Below are 26,290 nucleotides of genomic sequence, written 5' to 3' on the forward strand. Positions count from 1 at the left end.
GTATCTACAGCACTAAAAGCTAAGAAAAAGATATACAAAAAACAGAGTTATGTTTTTAGTGTATGACATAACACAGGGATATTACTCTGCAGGTACAACAGATCTTTCTTTACTTCTTTGCTCGGTTTTATTAATAGGTTATCAATATGGTAATACCCTGGAGTTGGCATTGCATTAAGAATGTAAAGTATTCTTCAAAAATATGCTGTTCAGCAGTCTCGAGGTACATTTGTCTCTTCCTCAGTTCCCCTTAGGGAGATATTCTCTCTTTCACTCAGTGGTCTGTGGAACGGAGAGGGTGACTGAGTGTTTTGGGACGGTCGTGGCTAAGCATAGTTTTTATAGATTTTGCATATAAAGCTATGCCAAAAGCATAGCACCTCTGAGTAAGAGTGAAGATTTTATTACTGTAGTATCTGAGTATTAAAAGTATGGATTTTGTTTGTTCGCTTTGATCTTTTGGGGGGTGACTGGAAGAGCTGTGTAATGTATCTTCTCTATATTTGAAGAGAGAAGCAACCCCATCCTTTTTGTTTAGCCTGATAATTCTGCTTAAATTGAGGATTCCTCAGGAAATGCAGTTATGCTCTTGGAGATAGGTTGGTTTAGGTGTTTTTTTTTCTGGGTAGTTGGCTTTATAAACAGAATGAGTCCTTGTCTCAATAGTTATTCAGGTGGTTATACCTCCATGAATGCAGTCTCTGGATTTCTCAGGAACATTAAGGTCCTGAAATGTTATTTCACCGAGATGTGAACAAATAAACTTATAATAACAAAAATAACTTTACTGTGAAGACAAAAATTGAACCGGTTATGGAGTTCTCCACTCTGCTGCAATCTTCTCTTACTTTATAAGAGTGCCAAATATATTCAGGTATCAGGAATCAGTAGACTGTCACAGCATTTAGTTTTTATACTACCAGTTCAACACTTGCCCGGAGCACTGGTGACCTAAGTGTATTTTTATACATGAAAATTTTTGTGTGAAAAAGAGAGGAAAAGGGGGCTGGGAGAGGAGTTTGCAACTAAAATATCAGTGGCTTTAGGTAGGTTTTCATGTTACAGAACCTTTATCAATGGGAAATTATTGATACCTGTATTGATACATATATATTTTTTAAATTAGATTTGATTAAGGATGAAGATTTGTACTAATGTAAATGTAAACTAGGTACAGGAATTACTGCTGAATATTGGATTGAAGTTTCTAAATAGCCTGAGATGTTTAAGGCAACTTGTTTTTGTTTCTAACGGTGATTGAACTATGCCTTCAGAGTGGTTAAGGAGACTCCTCAAAATGAAAGAGAAACACCAGTTTGAGAGTGCAATTACCAGTTTTACAGAGAGAGATGCGTAGCTGTTCTTTTCTCATGTCCTTTTAATCTCTTTAATACTATTTTTAACATTAACAAAACCCCTGGAGAATTCTTTGTGTAAGTGATGCCAGCTGGGACTCCCATAAGAATCACAATTTGGAACCGGGGGAAGAATAACTAACCCAGTGAAATTATCCTACATTTATCTCACTTGTAGAATTGAGACTGCTGATTCAATTCATGCAGAATTGTGTATGGTTTTATCTAGAACTGCATGTGGTGTTGCTAAATGTTTCTTCCTTGAGAACTCTGTCTCCTATAGCCACCATGATGGCTTACCCAAATTTTTGGGCAAGTCTATGAGATTGCTAGTAGCATCATCTTGCATCTTACAGATCAGCAGCGAATTTTCTTGCAGTTTTTTTAACTGGTTAGGAGGATGTTTAGTTACTGAAGTTATACTGCTTCGAAAAAGAACATGGCTGTAATATGACAAATGTAGCGTTTTAAAGCCAAAGAGGGTGAAAGTTCTGTCTTGGGGGTGGGGAAGCAAACTTAATTTAATTTGAACAGCGGGGTGAAATCTATGTTAGCTGTTGGCCTAGTTGTGCTTCCTCAGCAATTTTATATAAATATAACCATTAGTTCAGTTGACTTATTCCTAATTTATCATATAGGAGAGAATAATGTAGATTTCTAGACGTTACACTTCTCAATATACTTTGTCAATTTCAAACTGAGAATGCATCTCAAAATTCTCAGAAAAAAAGGATTTTCTAGTTTTATGAAGCTTTTTCAAATGGGAATAGTAATGGAACGATGCTGATACTATTTGTATTTTTCGCTGCAGAGCTAATCCTCCATGTTAAATGATGCCATATGTTAAAAGCAAAATGAAAAAACCCACTTCTTGAAACATGAATTATGAATTAGTTCCATTTTTATATATCCTTGCAGAAGAGGATAATTAAGCAAAGAGAATGAGTGCAGTTAACAGCATACTGTAGCGTGCCGTATATTTTTGGGACCAGTGATAATTCTCATGCTTGCTTCATGAGAAATCTTTCCAATCTTTTTCCATTTCTGCTATGTTCGCTGTTGTACCTGAACAGTAGCATCTTAGCCTTCAGGGTGAGCATCAGAAAATAGGGCTTTTATGGATAAAGACAGTACTCTAATACGCTGTGGTTCTTTTGTTTTCCAGAATCATCCAGCCATACAACAAGAACAATAATGGTAAGTATAGACAAGATTATAGGTATCAATCTATCTATAGATATGACTTTTCCTATGAAAACAAAGTGGATATAGTAGTATCCTAAGCCATTGGTGTGGTTTTTTTATAAAGTCCAGTATCACTGTAGAGATAAAATGAGTGTCTGCCACTGCATTTTGTGGGAAATCATGGAAGAAATGTGAGATTGAATAGCTTCAGAAGTAGCAACGCTGTCAGTTTGACTAGGTGAAAAATCCAGTTACAATTCTGAGTGTTATGTGTTTAAGTGATTTTTGATTATGTCAAATTAATGTTGATAAAATCTCTTGCATTCTGTGTGTATCACATGTGTCAGAGCACATTTAAAGTTCAAAACATAGGCTGAGTAATTTCTTGCGTCACATTCTTGTGAGGCTGGTTTCTGACTTTACCTCGAGTTTGATAGGTTGGGTTCCAGAAACAGAGAAATGTTTAAATGGACAGATACATCTTCAAAAAGGAGTTTAACAAGTTTTATGCATAAAAATATCATGGATTTAGTGTCTATCTTGGGTTTTTATAGGGTGAGAAATTTTATCAGTCCCTTTCTGTTTCAAACACCCAATAAAAGTTAGATAAGGACTGAACAAAAATTCACATAAAGAAAACCTTTCTCTGACTGGGAATGACTCATGCCTATCCTGTAGATATTTGGGGGGAGGGCCCACCCACTTTTGAAAAAAGGCCAATTTTTGAGGCAAATTTTGACATTTTGGAATAAAACCCAACAAAACATGATGTGAGCTTGTTTGTTTTCATCCCTACCATTTTCAGGGTGTCCCTCCAAGTTTATTACCTCTTCTGTATGTACAGCATTTGTGGGACATGTAAATTCCCACACAGATACTTGACTCGATAAGGGACAAAGGGTAAATATAATTCATTGCCTGTAGTTCATTTATCATCGGTAGTCATTGATAATCCAGTGCAAATGGATAATAATCAGGTAAAGGACTACATGTCACAAATTTTCAAAATAGTAGAGATACATCTGGGAAAAGTGGTGTTTCTGTTTTGTACTGGATGCGATGTAATCCTTGTTATGAATTTGGTTTAAATAGACCCATTTCAAAATAAGATGCTTAGTTATTAAAGTGTATTCTTCTACTATACAATTTTGGAAGGGATTGAAAAATTTTTCAGTATTTTTCCAATTTTGCAGTGGTGTCAGGAAAAGAGCTAGAAGTTAATGCTAAAGCTGGTGAAAACATCACTCTGTTTCCCTTTTTTTTTTCTCCCCTGTTAATGTTACTCTGAAGATAACACATTTTGCCAGTCTCTCTTTTCCATTAATGTGTCAAAACAGCTCTAAAAACTGACCTAAAGAAATGGGGGTTTTGCCTATACAACTGTGTCCTCACACCAAAACATGGCCAAACTTGAAAGAGATAAGTGAAAGGTTTTTAAATAACTGGAGTTCTTGAGGTTCCTGTGTTGTGAACCTCTTCAGACCTCTCTGCTGACACCTCAGACCACTCAGACTAATGTTCTGCAGTCAGGGGGCGGTAATTGCCCATTGCACTTAGATAAATAAAAGCACGATTAAAAATAAGTATTCTGTTTTGTGTGAAAAGGTTATAGCAATATGTCCACTCTTCTCTGCAATTAAAGCATAACTGAATGTGTAATGGGAAAGTTCTTACTCTCCAATGAGTAGGTGGAGTATGTCAGTAAAGCCAGAAAATGAACTATTCCTTGCATTAGAAACAGCATGAGATTATCGATTCAGTGCAGACACAGTAAAGCAGTTACCGCCGAGATCCTTTTTTGAATGACTACTGCAACAAATAATTATTCTGAAATAAAGTCCCCTTCTTCTGACTGATTATGGTTAATGTTGCAACAGATAAAAAGCTAAAGCATGATCTTTAGTCAATCGGAATGTGAGAGACATAGCAGCAACTCTGTATACTGCCTTGGATGCTTTGATGTAAAAAAGGTTTTGTCTTACCAAGGCAAAGTATTCAAACTCCCTTTAAGTTGCATTTATAGGTGGTGGAATAACGTAAGGAAGGCATTAAATCTGATCTTGTCTCTGAAGATTCAGATTTATGTTAAAATCGAAGCCCATGAGGAACAGAGCGCACTTTGCTAACGAAAAAGAAGTGCAGTTTTTCTGAGAACATTACAAGAATTCTTCTGTATTTAAATACAGTGATGTCTCCCTATTTTTGGTTTCATATTCGTGTTCATAAAAATAAAAAAACAGATTTTTTTTTTTTAAGGGTTTTGGGAAAGGGGGAAGGTATCTTCTATGTTTTAACTATAAAACAAATTTGCCTTATTCGGTGGATAGACACCTAGGTTAGTCTTTCGTTACTGATTTACTGATTTCTATAAGTAAATATTTACTTAAAAATGCTGCTTTTAGAGACATGGTTTATTCAGCTTTTATGTAACTTCCATGAAATACAGAGGCTATAAACATTGTAGTATTTTTTTTTTCCTTACTCAGAAAAGTAATTGACTTGGATTTTCAGCATTACATCCATTCTAGGTATTTTGTGAAAGGTTTGATAGCAAATCAGGAGGGTCAAAAGTAATACCTTGTATTGAGTGTCTGGTTAATTTCTCGTATGTGATCTGTTGTTTGAAAATCTTTTTCTCTAGGGTTTCTTAAATGAAATTCTCTACCCAAAATGAAAGTGTGCCTGTGTGCTAGTATCAATGTTTGCGACTTCATGCTGTGTGGAAACTGTGTTTTGTAATTTTTGCATTCATCTCAAATCCCAGTGAATAAGTGAACTAAACCAGCCCCAAACCTTGATGATTATTAGAGTTATAATGTTGATGCCTTTGCAAATAAGAACGCTTCAGGTGTGGCAAAACAGAATCAACACCTGATTTAAACTTAACATAATTCTACACTTGTTTTACACTATATCCTGTATAATTAAGTCAAATGTATTGAACCAATTAATATAGATTATTACCAATCATCTGATCATGCCTGATTTCTTCTAGTGACTCTTTTTTCTCCCTGTAGTGAGCTGCTTTTGCTCTGTTTGATTTGATTTGATTTTTTGTTTAAAGATGCAACAAGAATTTTAAAAATGCTAATTTAAGTCAATGGGAATTTTTTCTTTTTTGAAAGGATGGGGAAACATGTAAGGGATCATAAATTCAAGTCCACTTAGGAATTTATGATAATCCAATTAAACATTTTTCAGTCACAGGATAAACATTCACCATTCGTTTTTACACTTACAATGCTTTTTGGTTTTCTGCATTTATTTCAAAGCAGGATGTCTTTTCAGAATCTTCAGTGGCTCTCAATGGACAAATTCTCAGCAATTTATATCCCAGTACAAGTTGAGAAACTTAGAGACAGGAACCTTGACTGTGATTTGGGATCAGAGTTTTTCCTGAATTTGTACAGGATTTCTCTCTGACTTCCCAACATGCATCCTAATATCCTTGTGCCTGAAATTTCTCTGGGAGCCGGTGAGGATTGGAGATTTACCCTCCATAACAGAGATGCTGTCTTAGGTTGTCCCTTTAATATAAAGTGTTCCGAGTATCTTTGTAGGTGTTCTTGGAATAATATCCAAACTTTGCTGGACTGGTAGTTGTCTCTACAGCACATATCACGTGCTATGTATAGAGATGCTATACAACTAATTCCTCTGTTTCTCTGCCTCTACAGCACATATCACATGCATAGAGATGCTATACAACTAATTCCTCTGTTTCTCAGGCATAGCAAGACCTTATGCCTCATGCAGCTTGTATTGAAAGACCTGGATTTACAGTTAAGCAACTGATTGAATTAGTAACTGATTGAATGAGTGCTGCTGCCTCCAGAAGATTTAGCAGCAAGTAACACGTTCTTATTTAGCTTCTTGATGAAAGGGACTATTGCATTCATCGACCATTGGAGGTGCCTCACTTACTCACTGGGAAATGAACGTTTGTGTATGCAGATGGAAAATTCATGCCCCTGCCAGGTGAGTTTTGATTAGCAGCACTTGCAAGCAGCTCTCAAAAATCAAGCTGTGCACCAGCCTGAGAGAGAAGTACCTGAGCATGGTGCCCAAGAGAAATGTCTTAGCAGGGGACAGGTGAAGCTGTGAAGACATTATAACAAACTATCTTCCCATAAACTCCTCCTTGTTGAAGACCTTGGAAAGATTGCCTTTGGTCTCAGAAGTCACTGAGGATGTGTCCAGTCTGCAGCATGGAGACCTGTTTGGCCGGTGAAACTCTTCCCAGATAACTCTGCTGAGTTAAGCATTTGTGTTCTTTATTGGATGTAAAATTGCCTGAACCAGAGCTCCCTTAGGCCTTGCAAGGTTTTTCTTTTACGTGCACTCCAAGATAGGTTTTCTCATGGTGTCTTTTAGGCATGGAACAGTTTGGTCCTAGAGTACAAGAGATTTCAATGAACATACCCAGATTAAGATGAGGGAAAAACTTGGGAGAAAGGAGTCACTCGGCCCAGAGGAGGATTTGTCCGATGTGCAGTTAGCAAACGCTGGGTGTAGCTCCTGCTGCTCAGGTGCTGCTCTGTGATCTGCCACTGGTATGGGGACTCTTCATACCGGTGGTTTTGTTGCAAAATGACAGCACAGCTTGTTAGTGATGTACACAGTCAAAATGAAAATGCCAGGTGCTAATTGCACACGGCAGTGTTACGATGGAATTATTGGAGCTTTCTGCATGCAGGGTTTTTTGATTGAGTAGAGCTGCTGTGGTGGTACAGGTAATACTCCTGAGGCTTTCATAACCTTCCTAGCATGACTGTGAGCTAGAGGGGGAAAATAAAGTAAAAATAAAAATTAAAAAAAACCAAACCCCAAACATTTAACAAGTACTTTGTATGAAAGTTCATTTTGCTCTTGGTGTTGATATTAGTATGATGGTGGCATTGAATTCTCATTTTTATACACAGAGGTAAATATACTTATTCAGGGGAAGTAAAGAACTTTCTACTCCTAATTTTCTACTCCTGAGTTGTTCAAGAACTTCAATTGTTTTGATTAACTAGAAATTAAAGATAATGTGGTCCCTGGAATACAGACTGGAGAACAATGATCTTATTTTCTCTTGTCCTTAACTGAAATGTAATTAATTTCTTCAAATAGCTTGAAAGGACTGGGGGAGAAGTGAAATAAAAAACCAGAAAATTCTAACCAATATGATGCAATAGAAACGAGATTACATTGTAACCCTTGCACTATTTTCTGAAATGTTATATCTTGCCAGGAATAAGAGTTAGGGTCCAATAAAAGAAGACAAAGTTCAGAACTAGTAATGGCATCTGTCGCTGCCAGGGTAACAAGTAGTATGAAAAAACACACGCTTTTTCCATAAGGCTTAACTGTTCTTCAGAGTTTATGCCATAGGAAGTGTACTTTTTGTACCTTGTACGTTTCCTGAACGTTTTTTGCCTACATGTGTTGAGTAAAGGAAAACATTCAGTGGTGTGTTAGAAAGGAGCCTGTGAAAAGATAAAAACTGCTATATTTGATAACTGAAACCCATTTCTGACTGGGGAAACAGAGCAAAAAATTGCCCTTTGAGCCCTTGACTGTTCCTCTGTAATGTATGGCAATGCCCATTGCCAGATAAAAATAATTCCTTTGGATGTACTGTGAAATCTGATGTATGGCAGCATTTTCTGTGCGTGAATTCTTACTCACTTTTTGAGCACTATCCACTTTGTACACTAAGAGATCATCAGTTTAGTACTTCCATGACTTTCTCATTTCATCCAAACTATGTATTTTATCCCGCATTTATTCTAAATAGCAGCTGAATTACTTCTAGCAACATCTGCTTTACTTCTTCCTCCCCACCAAAGGCAACACAACAAAATATGTGAAAACCAAACTTCAGTCTAGACACCAAATTAAAAAAATGGAAAAATTTAGACAAATATTTAGAGGGACCACAAAGATAGATTTACAGCCCTAACTATGTGCAACAGCAACTAAATTCACCATAAGCCTTATTTCTATCTAAGAGAAAGGAAAATAGTTTAGGTCTAAGGAAGAGTTGTGACTCTTTCAAGTGAGCTGTGACTCACTCAAAATTGATGTCTGGTTGCTCTTTTTGTTCTTGTTTGGCTTTGTTACATCAGATCTAAGGAATCATAGAGGAGATTATTCAGTTATTTGCACTGAATTAACGAACGCTGGAGTTCTCTGTCAAATGCATAAAATTTGCCCTATTAGAGGGAGCAAATGGTATGGATTGGGGTGTGTTAAAAGTTGTGGCATAACGTGAATATGATACATTGAATGCAAATGCAAGAATTGCAGAGAAGAAATGAGGCCCTTGTTTATTATTTTTGGCAGTTGTATTTCTATGACATGATTTAAGAGATCAGTTTAGCGTTCTGTTTTGCTAGTCTGTGTGGATGTTACCATCCCCTTCCTTACTCAGTGCCTGTGGAATCGGTCCCCTAATTAGAGGTTACTCCCATGAATGTGCACAACTGGGCATGTTTTAGGAATATTACAAAAATGCCATCAGTAATGAGGAATACTTGTATTATTTCACCAAGAAATAGTACTTCTTCCTGTGAAAATATGATGCTGAATCCATGTCAGATAAATAAGCAGAATTTTTGTCTTTGTTCAATCTCTTCTATCATGTCTGTTCTAGTCAAATAGTGTTATTATTTAGTCCTGCTGATAATAAATCGTGTGGCAAACAAGACTGTTATTTCCAAAATTAATATATTTGTCATGGGATGTTCTTCCAAAATGTTGCCTGTAGACCATATAGAAAATATTATTCTTACTCTCTCCTTTTCATGCAGCTTCTCTCATTAGATCTGAGCACTTGCTCTCTTGTCGCACAATTATTCCCAGTAAAGTTTTAGTGGAAAATGAATGTGTTGGTTTATATTTAATGTATTAAAATGAAGGCAGACATGTTGCTGTCAGCTGTCCTATGTAGTGACTGGTGCATGAACTTAAGAACCATGGCACGGCAAGGTGATGCAAACCTTTGTTACCCGGCTTCCGTTTAGAATAGCAGTAGGTTAAGCAGGCTTATACGGTGTTGTTATGTAAAAAAAAAGACGGACAGAGTAAGGGCCTATGATGTGAGAAGCACAGATTTTTTTAAAAAATTAGATTAATGCCGTACTTGGATGAAAAAGCAAGTCTCATGTCTCATTGGTTGAGATGCTGGGGTTTTGCTCAGAAAATGTGAATTCTCTCCTAAAGTCAACAGGTTTCTGTTGCGGAACTGCTTAGTTCATGGCATTCATTCATGTCTCAGTTTCCCTTTGTGTAAAATGGCATTAGCAGTAGTTAATTTAGTTTTTAAAGAGCTTTCAGAACTGTGTGTAAAACATGTCAATGTGCTTAGGGTGTTACCTGACCCCCCAGGTACATGTTGAAGAAGACTTAGCTGGTTGTTGAGAAGAGTGCTGTGTGTAGGCTGCCCTTTACAGGAGGATTAGTTAACAGAATTATGCTTATTCTCAGGCAAATATCTTTCCCATTTTTTGTTATGATTTCAGCATGCTGCTCCCCATGTTCATATGACAAATGGTAAGGCCTTGCAAGCCAGTGCAAGTGCCATTAAGACAAGCACCATTCCAGTGATCAAGAGACAGAGGCAAAATTGGCTTGATGCTTCAGATGATGGTTTCTTTATAGCTACAGAAGAGACCAGGTAAGAGAAATGAAATCTAAGCAGGGAACGAGGCTTCACTGCATGCACGTTACTGATCCGCTGTTTGAATAAGTTTTTGTCATTGTTACTTAAGGTTGCATTAGAGTGAAGAGCAATGTTACGTCAAAACATGCACTCAACTTTGCATCTCTTGCATACTAATATTATCAATATTTCAATTAATAAGACTCGTCTAGTCAGGGCTATTTTTCTGTGGCAAAGATTCAAACTTTTTAATTGTTACTAATTGTAGTTCATCTACAATGCAGTTTAAGGCACCTCTGATCATTCAGCAAATTGTAAATGCATCCACAATGTAGGTTATACTCTAAAATTTTCAGAACTTGAAAAAATATATAGCACACAATAAATATACAGCAGAGAGCATCTTTTCCAGGCTAGAAATTGTTTTCCTTTACAAGCAACTAAGATGATAATCTTTTTCAGTCCTTCATTTACAGATTAATTGGTAAAATTTAATGAGATTTGCTATTCCCAGTAGAGCTTGATGTCATGGAAGAGTCACTGGTGTTCTGGAGGCTCCTCTGTTCTTTTTTTCTCCTGTTAAGATCTGGCCATTCCCTAACTTAATTCAGACTAAGACAAGAAGTTAGAGTCTATTTTTGTTAGCTGTGGTTGCTGGGCCTGTTATTTAAAAACCTTTAAAATCTTGCTTAAGCAAGGGGATTATTACAGCAAGTAACATCAGACTGCTCATCACTTCTGTGATTATTTCACAAGCCTAGAAAAGCTGGTAGTTGAACAAAAATGTAAATAATAAAATGAGGGAAGAGAAAGAACATACATAAATATAGAGCTAACCAAGAAAAATGTGCAGTAGTCCCATTTATGGTAGACCATAGATTCAGCTAGGGAAGTCAAAATACTAGTACGTGACAAGCTGGTGGTTATTTCAAGATCAATTAAACATGGCACTTCATTTTTCTTTTGTATGAGGAATGCGACAATTCAGAGAGTGGTAGGAGGATGGTGAGCTCAGGCTTCTGATATCTTGCCCAGATTGATAGCATTCGCTATTTTGAGAGTTGTTTGATGCAAAGAGCTTAGTAGGATTGGACTAATCCCTAGTGATAATATCCTCAAAGTGAGACTGGTAACCTAAAATGCTAGTTCAGAAGTTTTCGCATTTTCAAAACTTTTTCAATTATTAGAGAGAAGTGCCTGTCAAAGGATGAGGTGAGTCCTACACTGACAGCGTCTCTCCCCGCTGACCTCAGAGGTAGCCCAGACAACTGGCCTAGACTAGACGTTTAAATTCTAGGTGATGGAGCCATAGTGAGGTGAATCCTGCCTTTGCAAAACACTCATCCATGATAGCCCTGCCTGTTCCCATCCTAGGAAATCCCCCTCCCCACTCCCATGGCTGTGAGCACCATACCCAGGCCAGGCAGCAAGGCAGAACTTTCACCTCCTTCAGTGGTGGTAAGAAAGGGGCTTAGTCCTCAGGACTCTGCACCTACCGCTTTTCTCCAAATCAATAGAAGTTTAAGGAGTAACACTTCAAATCTCCTGGTATGGGGAACATAGGGCAGTTAGACCTCGTTGACACTCCCTCAGACGAGGAGGTGCCTGAAGATGCCGCGCTGGGTCACTCTGGCTGGTGCTGAAGAAGCACAGCAGGGAATGCGTGAGGACTGGCATGGGTTGAGCCCCCCCAGGACAGCCATTCCCAGTCTGACCAGAGCTAATGCCGTGGGTTCAGTGCCAGTACAGGTGCGTGTACCTTCCTTCTGTGCTAGCAACACATGAGGAGTAATAGTGCCTCACTCACATTGAACATCAAAACTATAACTAATAGGAGACGGCAACTTTTTGTCCTTTGAAACTCGGTTTCACATGAGATCTATTCCTTCTTTCTCACAGGGCTTTTCCTTTTTTTTTTCTTTTTTTTTTTCCTCCCTGTCCCCATCCCATCCCCATTGATTCCTTCCCTACCTCAGGTGTGCTTTCTCCTTTCTAACTTTCTCCTTTGATCCTTTGATTCTCTTCACCTTTACTCCAAGATAATTTAGAAGAGATGGTGTAGCTCATTCTCCTCTCAGCTCTCACTTGCCTCCAGCCTTTACAGCTCGAAGTGGAAAGCACTGCCTGGTTCTGCTGCTAGGAATGCTCTGGTGCCCGAGACGACAATTAAATGCTCTACTCTTTGGCGGAAGAAGTGGGAAGAGTGAACGGACACTAGTCCCTGACAGCCAGCCTGCCCTGTGCTAGGAGTGCACGTAGCTGAGCACGGCCGTGACACAGTGGAATGCAATATAATTGCAGTGGAAAGAGATAGCTAGGGAGATGGCATTTGTGAAAGAGCAGCAAACAATTTTTCCAGTCCTGTCAGAAAATGAAAAAAAAAAAAAAAAATCCATTGTCAGTTTGCAGCCATTAGGTGTTTAAATATACTCTGAGCTCTCAGCTCAGAAATAATCATCCCATTTCAGTCAAGGTAACAACTTGTTCTTTAGGGCACTTGTTTCGTGCTGTATCAGGATCTGATCTGTCTTATCATGTGTATTTGTTCATTAAAAATACATGTAAGACAGACACATAGAAACACAGAATCATAGACTCGTTTGGGTTGGAAGGGACCTTTAGAGGTCACCTAGTCCAACCCCACCTGAAATGAGAAGGGACATCTTCAACAGGATCAGGTTGCTCAGAGCCCCGTCCAGCCTTGAATGTTTCCAGGGATGGGGCATCTACTACCTCTCGGGGCAACCTGTTCCAGTGTTTCATCACCCTCATCATAAAAAAGGGCAGCAGGCCCTGCTAAAAAGTCTGTCCCCGTCTTTCTTATAAGCCCCCTTTACGTATTGAAAAGTTGCAGAAAGGTCTCCCTGGAGCCTTCTTTTCTCCAGGCCGAACAACCCAACTCTCTCAGCCTTTCTTCACAGGAGAGGTGCTCCAGCCCTCTGATGACTTTTGAGTCCCTCCTCTGGACCCGCTCCAACAGGTCCATGTCTTTCCTGTGCTGAGGGCCCCAGAGCTGGACGCAGTGCTCCAGGTAGGGGCTCACCAGAGCAGAGCAGAGGGGCAGAATCGCCTCCCTCGCCCTGCTGGCCACGCTTCTCCTGATGCAGCCCAGGGTGCCCTTGGCTTTCTGGGCTACCAGTGCACATTGCCGGCTCATGTCCAGCTTTTCATCCATCGGTACCCCCAAGTCCTTCTCCGCAGGGCTGCTCTCAATTCCTTCATACCCCAGCCTGTATTGATACCGGGTGTTGCCCCGACACATGCTATTTACAGCAAAAGGAAAAATATTTTTCAGTAAAACCACAGCCTGCAAAAGGGAAAATATTTTTCAGTATAATGTCTTGTTTGCAACAGTCCATAACAATTTTCATTCCTCCTTCCTAAAACATCTTTTTTTTGTGCAGTGAATTAAGGTTTAAGATGCATATTTCTATAAAACATCAAGTTTCTCAGACATTTAGCTAAAAAATATACTACAATAGTTGCTTGAGAAAAAAAATGTAATATTGCTGCTAAACTAAATAAGGTGCCAGTGTATTTTATGCTAACCTAGCCAAAGATGCAAAACATTAGCATTCTGAATTTTATTATCTATCAATAGATAAGATGAATATATGTATATGTAAAGTTAAATATCATATATCTAATCACTCACAGATTCCAGATATTTGTAGTGGTGAATGAGTAGGGAGCTAAACATCCAGAGCAGTGAAAATAGTTGTAGAAATTATATATCATCTAAGCTTTCCAAAGTAACCCTTGGAGTTACCTTGGAATTTTAGGGCAGTGCCCTTCACTCTTCGCTCAGGCCACAGTTCAACAGTGCCTACAGGTACGCTTAAAATTTAGTGTGAGCCTATGTGTCATTGAAACATAAAGACAGGAGTTTACATCTGAAGTTCAACCTATTTTAGGTGCTGACCTGCTCTTCAGAATAGAACAGGAATGTACTTTAAATCAGTTGTAATGTACCTCCTCATACTTTTTTTTTTTTTTTGAAGCTGTAGCTATTTGAAGTCAGTTTCCTCCCCTGTTGTGTATCAGTATCTGCACACCAGGGGGAAAACGCCAGCAAAATTCCCATTTGTGTTCCCCTCTCTGCAAGCCCAGAGGCCTCTGTGAAGCTGGGCTGCACGTTAGCCCAGTGCTGAGCCCCAGTCGTTACAGCCCCTGGCCAGTTTAGGGAAGGGACAGAGTGAGTTTGCATCTGGCTACATATTAGTGCCATGAATGAATCGCCCATATGAATTTCTTGATTGATATATATAGAGAGATATTCCTGAATACCTCTCAGCATGCTCAGTGAATTTTGCCAGTAAATATAGAGGTTGCCAGTTTTGCTTTTTCATCTGTGGTGGCAGGCTGCACTCTCCATTCAAAAACCTTCCCATGTGAGTCCAGCTCACTTGGGATGTCCACGCCTCTGTTCAGTCGCGGGCTCAAAGCAGGGATTAATCTAGGCAGAAAACCAGGCGAGAGTTCAAGAACACTTACCTTCACATTACATCATAATTTTATGTTGACTTTTACTGGATTTAACATTTTTGTATTTTCCTTTATTCTTAATCTTTTTAAATGAAAAAGGAATTCTCATTCCCTACTGCAAAACAACTTGCTCAAGATTTTATTTTAAAGTGCAAATCTGTTTGCACAATTCATTGAAAAAAATCACTCTTTAAACAGCCTTACGTTTGTCACTACTCACCAAGGGAGACTACTTATTACTTTTTAATATACTGAGATATTAGCTGCTAGGATTCTCCTAGCACTAGGTACATGCTGTAGGATCAACCAAAAGTCTCTTCACTATAAAAGAATTTTATTCAGGACGTTGTGCTAAATCACCTTTGCTGTAAGGAAGCTTTTTGGGTTTTCTTTTCCTTTTATTGACTAGCTGTAATGCGGATTCTTTTGTAGGCCCTGTTGGAGGTTAATGCAGAAAATGATTATATTGTGTGAAATTAAATTCTTTATACTGAATCAACATTCTCGGGAGTTAAGTAATGTTTGAAAAAATGGGAAAATTCGTATTGTGGTCTCTGGAAGTTTAATAGAAAAGTAATATATCAGCATAATATCTGTTGAAGTATATAAGACATAACCATAATCTATGGATAAAGTCAATAATATAGCTGTTGGATGTCAGGGGAAACGTATGTGTTGATTAAAACTTTTCTTACCAATTCTAGGTATGCAGCGTGCATACAGTTCCTATACACATGCTCTGTCCATAGCAGAACGCACGTGCATGCTGGTGATCTTGCTTGTATAGGGACAGCTAAAACGCTGTGTGGCAAATGAAATTTTTTTCTTCAGCATTTGCATTGTAAGAAATGTGTGGAAATGTTTGGCTGAATGGATTATAGCAGCAGATTCCATATGCTTTCCCTTCATGGGTCAAAAAGCGTATTTGCATATAGAACTGCAGTTGAATGACTCGATGCTTGTTTCCTTTCAGTGCTGAAGCAGTTAGAAACCTTCTCACGGTAAGTGCAACTCCATTGGGAATGAGTTAACTGCAACTGCTAAAATAAGAACTTGATCTCTAGCTGTTACCAGCAGACATCGCTTCCTTTTTGCTGATAACAATAATTTGAGAGGCATCCCTGAGGTAGCGTTGTATAGGCAGTTTTCATACTCTTCACTTCATGTTCTGTCTCTAAAAGGAAAAGCTTCCCTTGATTTGTTGAGGTACGGCATAAGGATATCACAATTGCCATGATAATTACCCGATACCACTCATTTTTATTTATGCATGCCTCATAGCACAACACAAAAAGCTTAAAAACCAAAGTTGCATGTTGAGAAAGAAGAGAATGTGAGGCTGACAACCAGCAACAGCAAGATGTCGAGTCTTGCCTTGCCATCAGCGATCTGGTTCTCTTGCAGAAGTGGGGGAGAGTAATGCCAGTGCTCACAGCCCTTTGTGCTCCTGCATACGCCACAAGCACTCCCTGCATTGTAGTTTTTTCAGTGTAAACCCTGACCTGTACCTGTAAAAGCAAACTGAAAACTCAGGCGAACCAAACCCTTCTAAGTATCACTGATATTAAGAGTTGCGAATGATCTGCCCTTGACCCTTCTCCCTCCTACGTATGTTTTATTTGATGCTGAGATGAGGTCAGGCACAGTGTTTGAGTTACCACTTGAAGCACGTTGCTGGGAGAAAAGGGAAAAGCGGAGGAGTAAATCTCCAGTGCCCGGGGTTTACAGCCCGTAAGTGCGGGTCTAGATCAAAGTCAGGGTTCCAGTGCTAACTGCTCTGCTCCTTCTTCCCCTTCACACGTGCAAGTCGTATCACAGAAATGTTCATAGGTATGTTTATTCTTTTTTTATTTTTCCGTTGTCCCCAACTGTGCAAAAAAATTTGTGCACCAAAAAAAGTATTTTTTAATATACACTCAAGGATCACCTCTGCTTTCCATAAAGATGAGGCAATTTGATTTGAATTGGGATCCTCGTTTTGAAGAATTGGATCTAGGGCATAGTGCATTTTCATTTCTTACCTGCATGGAGCTGTGGCCATTAGACCCCAACCCTGTAACCGCCTGCATGAAGATGCCTGGCTGCACCCTTGGAGCATCAGCTGCAAGCCTGCGAATGTGATGCACTAGCTACTACCCTCTAACCAAAAAATCAGCCTCTAAGGATGTAATTTTCTGGTTCTTTTATTTCTGCTGTATTATATAGTTGTGGTACATCTTGAAAAGCAAGGATGACAGAATATATCTCTTAGAATTATATCTAATCCTCCCTGATAGGATTGCAAATATCCTGTTGATTGGCTGCAGCTGAGTACAGGTGAGCTGACAGCCGTTCCCAGTCACTGTGGCAATACTGCACATTGGGAATCTGGAGAAGAACTGCCCTTGCTGCAACTCAGGAGTGGTCCTAACTTGGCTGGCTACTGCTCAAAGTTGTTATATACTCACTCAACTCAAGTTGTATACACAACTCAAGACTGAAAATCCATAGTCTTAATAGTTTCTGTGAGCTATCAGTTTGACCTTACTTAGTGTGGACTATTCATGAATGCTGCGTGCTGTTCACACCTTATAAATCATAAATCTCTGAGCTCTAGCTGAGGTACTGTGATACAGAATCACAACCAGGGGTGTAGAAACTAGATCATAATCTCTTGCCATCTGTTTCTCATTGAGCAGTTTTCATGGACCTACAGATATTTTCTTTCACTGTTTATCTACACGAGTTTTTCCTCTGGCTCCTTTTAAAATACCTATGTACTGCCTTCAGCTCTGAGGCCCCCAGCATAAGAAGGACATGGACCTGTTGGAGTGGGTCCAGAGGAGGGCCACGAAGATGATCAGAGGGCTGGAGCACCTCCTATGAAGACAGGCTGATGGAGTTGGGGTTGTTGAGCCTGGAGAAGAGAAGGCTCTGGGGAGACCTACAGTACCTGAAGAGGGCCTACAAGAAAGCTGGAGGGGGACTTCTTACAAGAGCATGTAGTGACAAGACAAGGGGTAGCGGCTTTAAACTGAAAGAGGGTAGATTTAGGTTAAATGCAAGGAAGAAATTCCTCACTATGAGGGCAGTGAGGCACTGGAACAGGCTGCCCAGAGAAGTTGTGGCTGCCCCCATCCCTGGAAGTGTTCAAGGCCAGGTTGGACGGGGCTTTGAGCAACCTGATATAGTGGAAGGTGTCCCTGCCCCTGGCAGGGGGGGTTGGAACTAGATGATTTTTAAGGTCCTTTCTAATCCAAAGCGTTCTATGATTCTATGGTTCTAAAGTCAAAGTAACACTACTACGATAATGCAAAATTTTGTTTTTAAAAGCAGGATCATTCCGTGAAGCTAAAATCAACTCATTGATTTTTTTTTTCCCAACATACAGGTATTTTTTAAACATATAAAAGGAATAATAGATACATACACGGGAAACACGTGCATAACAAAACCCAAACTTCAGAATAAGTTGTGACATTAGTTAGAGCTGGTAGGTTTGAAGAGTGTACGGTATTCAGAGTTTTTCTTTGTCAATCTTCAGAACAAATGAAATAAAACCATTCTGGTTTGGAGCTATGTATTAATCTCACAGTTTTACGATGAAGTTGCAGTGACATTGTAGTAAGATACTCGCCCTGTTTAAAGCTACCTGGTAAGGGAAAGATGTTGCAGTGGCTGGAGTGCTTACCTAGGACTAGGGAAAATGTGATTCAGTTCCCTGCTCCCTCACAGACTTCCCTTGAGACCTCCAGCAGGTCTTTTAAGTCCGTATCTCCAAGCATTTAGATGCCTAACTCCTCATAACAAAATTAAGAAGGTGCCTAAATGCTTTCTTTGTTGAAGATTTGGAGGCAATTGTCCCTGTACCCTCTGTTCTTTCTCTGAAGAATCAGATGAAAGCACCTTATTCTTTCCCAGGGCTGTTTTACGTGGAGCAGGTCAGAAGCCTTGCAGGGGATATTCTTTCAGAGAAAACTTTTTGCCTTTATTGGTAATAAAATCTTACGGAAATGCTGCCCGCAGGAGTCCAGAAGCTGCTGACTGAAACTGGGTGATTTGTTAGTTTCAGAGGTGTCTCCACTGATTAGCAGGTGAAAATTAATTAGTGCACATCTTGGGTGATGACCGCAGGGAGGCTGAGGCTAAGAACAGATGGGCGTAAATGACCTAGTTACTGCTGCCTGAAAAGTCACACCGTTGGATCCTGTAAAATGATCTCTCTGATCCTACCCTGTTGTGAGCAGAAATTCGAATATGCTGCCCCTCTACGGTGGCTTAGACACCAAAGTATATTTTGCAATTGCATCTTAGGTAGGAGCTTGAATGTGGTTAATTCACATGACTCAGCTAAAGTGCAGTGACACATTTAGAGGCGTTACTCAAGCTCTTGCAATCTTCTCCACTCCCCTTAACGAAAGTAATTTCACGTTCAGACAGTAGCTGCAGAAGTAGCCAGAGCATTTTATATTTGGGAAGGGAAATATAATTTCTGAAATGAGACTTCTTGCAAAATTTTATTGTCTTGAGAAACTTGGGGGGAAAAAAAAGAACTTGAATGAAACACGGGGATGATATTAAGTGCATTAAGGATTGTCTTAAACACAATGTTGGTGGAGAAGCTCCTGTGTAAGTACTTAACTATTCCATAAACATCATTCACTTCGTTAGACCTTCCAGACCCAATTCAGCAAAGCTCTTAAACGCACGCCTGACTGCCACCGAGTGCAGCCAGCCAGCTAGAGAACATCACCTAGTCAGTAATCCACCTTACATGTCAGATGTTAAATTGGGATGTCATGCAGTTCTTTTAACCTGCTTTCTTTACAGTTCTTGCCAAATTTTGAATTTCTTGCAGTATGGTTCGCCATTCCGAAAGGTTTTCCTTCAGAAGCTGTCTGTTGTGTTTGTGCAGAGGATTTGTAGCTGAACCCAATCCTCTTTACAGGATGTTTCAACTGAAGGTCTTAGGGCTTAGCTTTTTGTTAGCTTGCTGCTGAGCTTTTTCCTAAATCCACATCCCCAGTGGGAATGTGTCATCTTGTAATATTTGGTCGTCTTCTATTGTGGGAGTTAAAATCAATTTGGTCTTAAACAAGAAGAAATTTTTGTATAAAGAAGCATCTTGGTATGGTAAGCCAGTTTCTCTTTCAAAGCCTTGAGAAACATAGAAAATAACAATAAAAATGCGAACTTGTCAGAGCAGCAGAGTCTTCTGCATATTTAAGTATCAAAGAAAAGATAAAGACAAGACTAAATATAAGTCTTTACCTATAGGAAGGCTAGAGTAACAGTAGTTTAGGACTAAAATTAGTGTACTCTCACCATTCCTAAACCACAGAAGTTTATCACATTAAATCTTAGCTATTTATGATTTTAGTCCTCAAACACTGCACAACATCAGTCTTTAAAGATCTTTTTCCCTTTTTACAATTTCTATGCTATGTGAGCAATAGTTATTAGTAAGAGCTGGACACAGGTTTAAGAATTATTTCATCTGAAGGCAGTGAAATACACAGCAATAATCTGAATGCAGCTACAGGAACAAGGTACGTCCTGTGGCGAATGCACTGTTGTTAAAGTTAAAGAGCAAAGATGATAAAACTGTACTGTGGTGAATATGTTAAAGGATATGTCAGTGCTCCTCACAGTCTTAAAATTCACACAGAACTGCCTGCTAACTTCCATTTATAAGTTGTCCTGTGTTGCATTCTTTATTTAAAATTACAGATAGAGGACTTAATTCTGAGCTAGTCCATATTTCAGTGTATGTTTTTAATCATTTATTCTTATAATCTTCCTCTGCTAGGTTTTTTGGTTTGTTTTTTTGGGGCGGGGTTGTTTTGTTTTGTTTTTTAACTCATTAAGATCTTTTAAATGCATGCCCCTCTGGCATTAATGTAAGCCAGGCTGTGGAAAAACAAATGTTGGTCTCTTTTTGTGAAAAAGCTTAGCTAAGTAACTACTTGGGCATTTTAAATGTATAAAACTGAAAAGAACGTTATGATTGTGACTGTGAAAGCCAATCACAGGGATAGTATCACTTCTTGTCAAACATCTAAGAGATGTGGCTGGCTCTTTTCCTTACTTGTGCTCTGGATAGAGGCTAGAATATTTACCTGATAAAATACAACAGAAGTGTTGTTCTAGTGGAAAAAGCACAGCTCCGCACTTTAAAATTCCAGAGTTGCCTCTGGTTCTCGATGTGAGACACCAGAAAAGTCACTTAGCTTCTGAGTAGCTCCACCTTTTTATCTGTAAATTTGATTAATATTGATATATACCTACTCTTAAGGATGCTGTGCAGTCTTTAATTAAGCAGTCCAGCAAGCACTACGAGATATTGATATGAAAAGTGCTGGCTATGCAAGTGGAGAACAGGATGAGTGGCAGAAAATGAACTTGAATTAGACCTTTGGTAACATGAATATGACCCCCCCCCCAAAAAAAAAAAGTGAAAATACAGTCTTTGAAATGAAGCTGACCTTAGATATTAGCATGAAATCATTCCGTGGCAAAGCTTTTCTCTGTTGATGCCACAGTACAGATTTCTACTCCATAGTCTGCACAGGAGCTCCTGTGCGTAGAGTAAGCGCTGACTGTGCAAGAGATGGATGGTGTGGAGCAGAGCCCCCGGGGACGGGGCTGTGAGGGAACTTCTGTTCTCCAGCTGTTGCTGGTAAGAATGATTAATTTTGATTTTCAGCTCTTGCTTAATAGCAAGTAGCCAGAATGCCAAGAAGCTCATCCAAATAGACTCTATTGGTACATGTATTATTCCAGGAAAAGTGTATGCATAATTGATAAAGAGAATAATGCTGTCAATTTTTTTGAGCCTCAGGTAATACTATAAGCTCTAATACTGTAAAGACAGTGTCCAGGCCAAAAATCTCAGATGAAACCTACCCTGCAGTAATCAGACAAGATAAGGAAAGAAAGCAAGAAACAAAAATACTAATAAAAAGCCGTACAAAAAGCTTTGTGTTGAAACAATCCTCCTAATAAATAAAATACTAAAGTAAGAAAGGTGTTTAAAGTGTGTCAAAGTTGGAAATAGCAACAAAAGTAAATGATTTTTTTTTTTGTCCCCTATAAAGCATATAATGGAAAGTTTTCTGGTATCTTGGACTTAGATAAGCATATTTAATTAATGCAATATTTTTGAAAACGTTCAACACTGTATTAAGTGTTGCTGGGGAAATGGCAGTCAATGCTCGTAGCCCAAGGCCAGAAACTGAAGTTGTATATTCTGAACATTTTTGTCATCTTAAAGTCTGGGATAACGCTGGAAGTGTGAATTAATATGCAGGATGTTTGGGGATTAATTGAAAGCAGTATTGCATTCCACTCTTAGGCAGCTCTGCTGCATCTTCTCTCCAATTCTTGCCTGTCTTGGGAAAAAATACATGCTGCCACATGGGTAATATTTTCATCTAGTAGCGGGTGATGTTTAATCAATACATAAAGCGTGGCCATCCTTCTGCAGAGTAACTAGATGGTAATGAAAATTCCTATTGGCAGAGTATAAAGTTACGTAGTGTAGGAATTCACCTGCACCCTGCTGATGTGGTTAGGAGGAATAAAGGAGTTGCTCTGAGCTCTTCTGGCGTTCGTGCCTGGGAGCTGTAGGAGCTTTTCTGGCTCCTTGCATTTCCAGGGTGCCTACATCCTGACAAATTTGCAGTGATCTTCTGTGTGCGTGCACAGGGAGGAGAGATTAAGCGACTCTTTCTTTAATACACAGCAGGCTTCATGCCTTAAAATGTCTGAAGTCGATGGTAACTAAGGAGAGGCTAATGAATTTCAGGTAAGGTGCTGAGCAGCTGTCCCATCACTTAGGTCACAAGTCTGTTGAAGCCTGAGCTATTGTTTTGTTTTAAGGAGTATGAATAATTTACTTTTTTTTACCCACTCCATCGAGCTACCTTCGCTAGGTCTTATTGGTGCTAAACCCCTCTATGAAGCTGGACGCTGTGGTGAAAAGCCATGAATCCAAAGGCAGGCCTTTCTCCCTTTTTTGAGGGAAAAAACCCACCTAAGGAGCATGGCTCTGAGCGTGCCTCTACCATAGTCACTGCTGTCTGGTGAGAAAAGTGAGATAATGTCACTGCTGGGTTAACGAAGCTCCGCTCCAGATGCAGGGCAAGTCCTGAACTACTTCATCCATCTTGAGCTCTGTGGTGTCCATGGCTCCTACCAAGTAGATCAAGGTGGTTTTTTTTAATCTGCACCTACCGCAACTCAGTCTGGTAGGGCCCCCTCTGTGCTGCTGGCTTCTGCGAGAAGTCAGCGTTGCACCAAAACTGATGTGGTTTTTGTCCTAGCCATTTAGAGTAGGTAACTTCAGTCTCTTGGTGGTAAGCACCAAGCTCACAGATGAACTGGGGGGATAATTTCATTGCTGATTTTTAAGATTTAGATTCTGTCATCAAGTGATATGTGACAGTATCTATTTATAATTGATTTTAGGGGTTAAATGTTTTTCTCAGTTCCGGCATTCAACTGAAAAATGAATAGTAATGCTGAGACTTTGTGACTTTGCACTTCTGTAATTCCCTCTCTCCCAGCATCCTAAACCACTTTAAAATACTAACGAAATGTGACATTTTCAGGGGAAATGAAAGCATGGAAAAATCTGTCACACGAGGTGTTTTTTCCAAAAGCCATGCCAGTTGTTTACAGCAAAACTGGATATAAATCATTTCAATAATGAGTAAGGTTCCTGTTGTTCTAGGCACTCTAAAAATGCACACAAAGAGATGGTTTCTGCTCCGAGGAGATTTTAAAACAGCAGCAGGGAGAAAGAAAGAGAGAGGTGAGGTGTGCCATGCAACAGGTCAGGCACGACACACGAAGTCTGTGCTTTAAACACTTCACCTGGATTTTTCCTCACAGTAAAGAAAACATTCAAAACCCATTATTTATTTATTTGTGTATTTATTTATTTATATATATTAGCTATAAGTTGATGCTCTGAAGCACAAAACATCAGAGAATCCCTCAAGGTGGTGCAGTGCTTGAAAATACTATATATTAGCCTGCTTAGGAAGATCTGACACCATAATTTGTAACTGGTGTGCCTATAAATTATTGTTCACAGAGAACAGTTTTGCTCTGTAAATATTGATGCCAAATTGGAAGATAAACACCAGCAAAGGAAAACATTTCCTTGCCAGGAAGAGAAAAATAAGACAAGCTCTTAAAACATTTAAGTGATGGCAGCACCTCTTTAATCTTATAAAGGTTGTACCATTCTATCTGCCATCTGTATGCGTTTTATAACGCAACTGAGTGGCTCGTGGCAGCTGCTTTCCGGTAGCACGATGCTTAGTAAAACATTTCCGATTTATTTTATAAATTAACATTTCACAATGGAGCTTATTTTTAAAAGGTATATCACTATCAACTCACTTCTGCCCTCCAAATATATTTCTCCTGTTTTCTGTCATGTTGAGGGTAGATTAAAACTTCAGTGGAATATGGGTAAGCTTTAGCCTCACAGGTAGAAATGTAGGAAGTGCTGTGATTCATTCAGTCTTTCCCTGTAACCTGTCGAGTTTCTAAGGATCTGTGCCTACAGCTTCATCCCAGTTAAAATTCTCTTTGAGCAGACTCAGCTTTTCACACATTTTGATCTTTCACTTTGTTTAAAAGCCTGTTGAAATTAACAGAAAGCCTATCAGCCTCCTAAAATAGTGCCCCCTCTTGTAATTTAATCCACTGAATAGTTACAGTGTACCTCTCGATACAAGAAGCCTGCAGAGAAATGAGTGATAATTGGGTCTAATAACCCGCAAGGAACGATGGTTATTTTTTTTAAATCGGTGCTTTTGCTAACTGGCCTTGAGCTCGCACTGAAAATTTACATTCCACAAAATTGACATTGCCCTGGAGCAGCAGCAAATTCACGAATCTTTGTCTAGAAAAGTTTTTAGTTTAGTTTTTCTCTCTGAATGTCTCGATGGTTAGACAGATTGCAAGTTTCATATAAAACTTGGGCCAGAATGCAAAATCCTACCTTGCTGTAGTTAATGTGTAAAACTCCACCTTCTTCCAGGGTTGGCAGCATTTTGTGCACCTGGCATGTTTAAGTTGCTGTTTACAATTGGCGAGTCATACCAGAATACTTCACCCCAATCTAGAGATAAGGTGGAATTCCAGCTATGATCGTCCAAGAAATCCGTTCTCTGGCGCCTGCTGCTGCCCTGTGTGTGTTCCTTGTGCTACCAGCAGCAGTTGGGCAGTAAGACATTTCCACAGCACTAGATCTTTGTACGTAAGGATGTTGCTCAAATGGCATCAGTCTAAGAAAGACTCAGGCAAAAATATCAAACACATTTAGGTAGAGCGTGAAACATAGTACTGTGCCCTTCAGCTTAAAACTCTGTAGCCAGGTTTGTGTTAGGTCCTTAATATATTTTTAGTGGAAACAGAGCATCAAAAGCACCTCTGGACCTTGGTATTTAAGAAGGCTTATGGACATCTCAAAAGTGTGTCTGTGTTGAGGGCGATTCCCTTTCGTCGGAAAATGATTCTTTCCATTCATTTTCAAAACAAGGTTTGTCATCTGCTAAAATTTCAGTGAGCCTTTACATGTGATTACTTTCTCTCACAGTAAAAACTTCTGCCATAACTTGCATTTATTCAATATTACTTCTTAAGTACTGTCGGTATAGCTGAATAGGCCAGAGTCGTTCTAGTCATCACAACTCTGAGTCTAATGCAGAGGAGGCAAGACTGATGCACCACAGTTTATATATAGAAGCAGTAACAGACAGATATGCCCGATATCAACAGAACTAAAGCAAGTAATGCCTTTAAATCCTATTAGAAAAGGCTTGAAAAACACATTCTTGACTAACATCAACTGAAGGTCACATTTCTTTATTTTATTCAAGTTTAAAAATTGCTGCTGTTTTAACATGTGCCATAATTAGAGCAGGGATCTTTTTGAGTCAGCTTTTATAAATGAGAAATTTTGTTACCAGCTATCCTGTTCCCGAGAAATCTGGACATAACAGATTATATAGGATTGTGCTTAACTTCACCAGATGGTTAGTTACACGGAATTCACTTGGATCCTGAGAATGGGTCGGTTCATTGAAATGGTTTGCCTGGTTAAATTTAAGCATGGCATAAATGCCCTACCCTGCCTAACGATTATTTTGACTCAGTAGGCGCCAGTCTGTGTATGAAACTTGCAAAGAGAAGATAGGTCTTAATAGTGCGTGGTACTTAGGTGCATTTCCATATTTCCCTGAGTAGGTGCCGGGGGTCTTGCATACCTTTGCCTGCAGTTACTAGTTGAAGTATCATGCAGACATAAAGAATTTTTCTTATTCCTACATTAGCAGCAGTGCATCACATTTGACATAAAAATGAGCACAGCGGACTTTATATACCAATCGCCTATTAAAGGTTTGATTCATTCTCATACCTTTGGTCTCAGGAGGACTAGAAATACAATGCGAAGGCTTTAAAATACTTTTTAATTCGCATTTCAAGTGCAGTCTGTAGCGCATCACACGTCAAGCACTAGTGCAAAAGTCAAAGGAAAAAGCAGGGGAAAATGGCAATTACTCTTTCATAACAACTGCAAAGGATGTTATCAACGCTACAGATATTAAAGCCATTTACT

At 39.2% G+C, this 26,290-nt stretch overlaps 1 protein-coding gene across 1 annotated transcript in view; it reads left to right on the forward strand.

The window, feature by feature from the left end:
* MTA3 (metastasis associated 1 family member 3) overlaps nucleotides 1-26,290 on the forward strand; it is a gene marked incomplete at its 5' end in the record, with an annotated part of 141,979 nt that overhangs the window by 112,878 nt on the left and 2,811 nt on the right. Inside the window, 2 exons of the mRNA XM_035897006.1 lie at nucleotides 2,521-2,552; nucleotides 10,049-10,203. Of these exons, the coding sequence (XP_035752899.1) occupies nucleotides 2,521-2,552; nucleotides 10,049-10,203 (187 nt within the window). The remainder of the gene's footprint in view (nucleotides 1-2,520; nucleotides 2,553-10,048; nucleotides 10,204-26,290) is intronic.

This window comes from Egretta garzetta, unplaced genomic scaffold (genome assembly GCF_000687185.1).
Source record: "Egretta garzetta isolate BGI_Z169 unplaced genomic scaffold, ASM68718v1 scaffold166, whole genome shotgun sequence".
In the NCBI taxonomy this organism is placed as follows: Eukaryota; Metazoa; Chordata; class Aves; order Pelecaniformes; family Ardeidae; genus Egretta; species Egretta garzetta.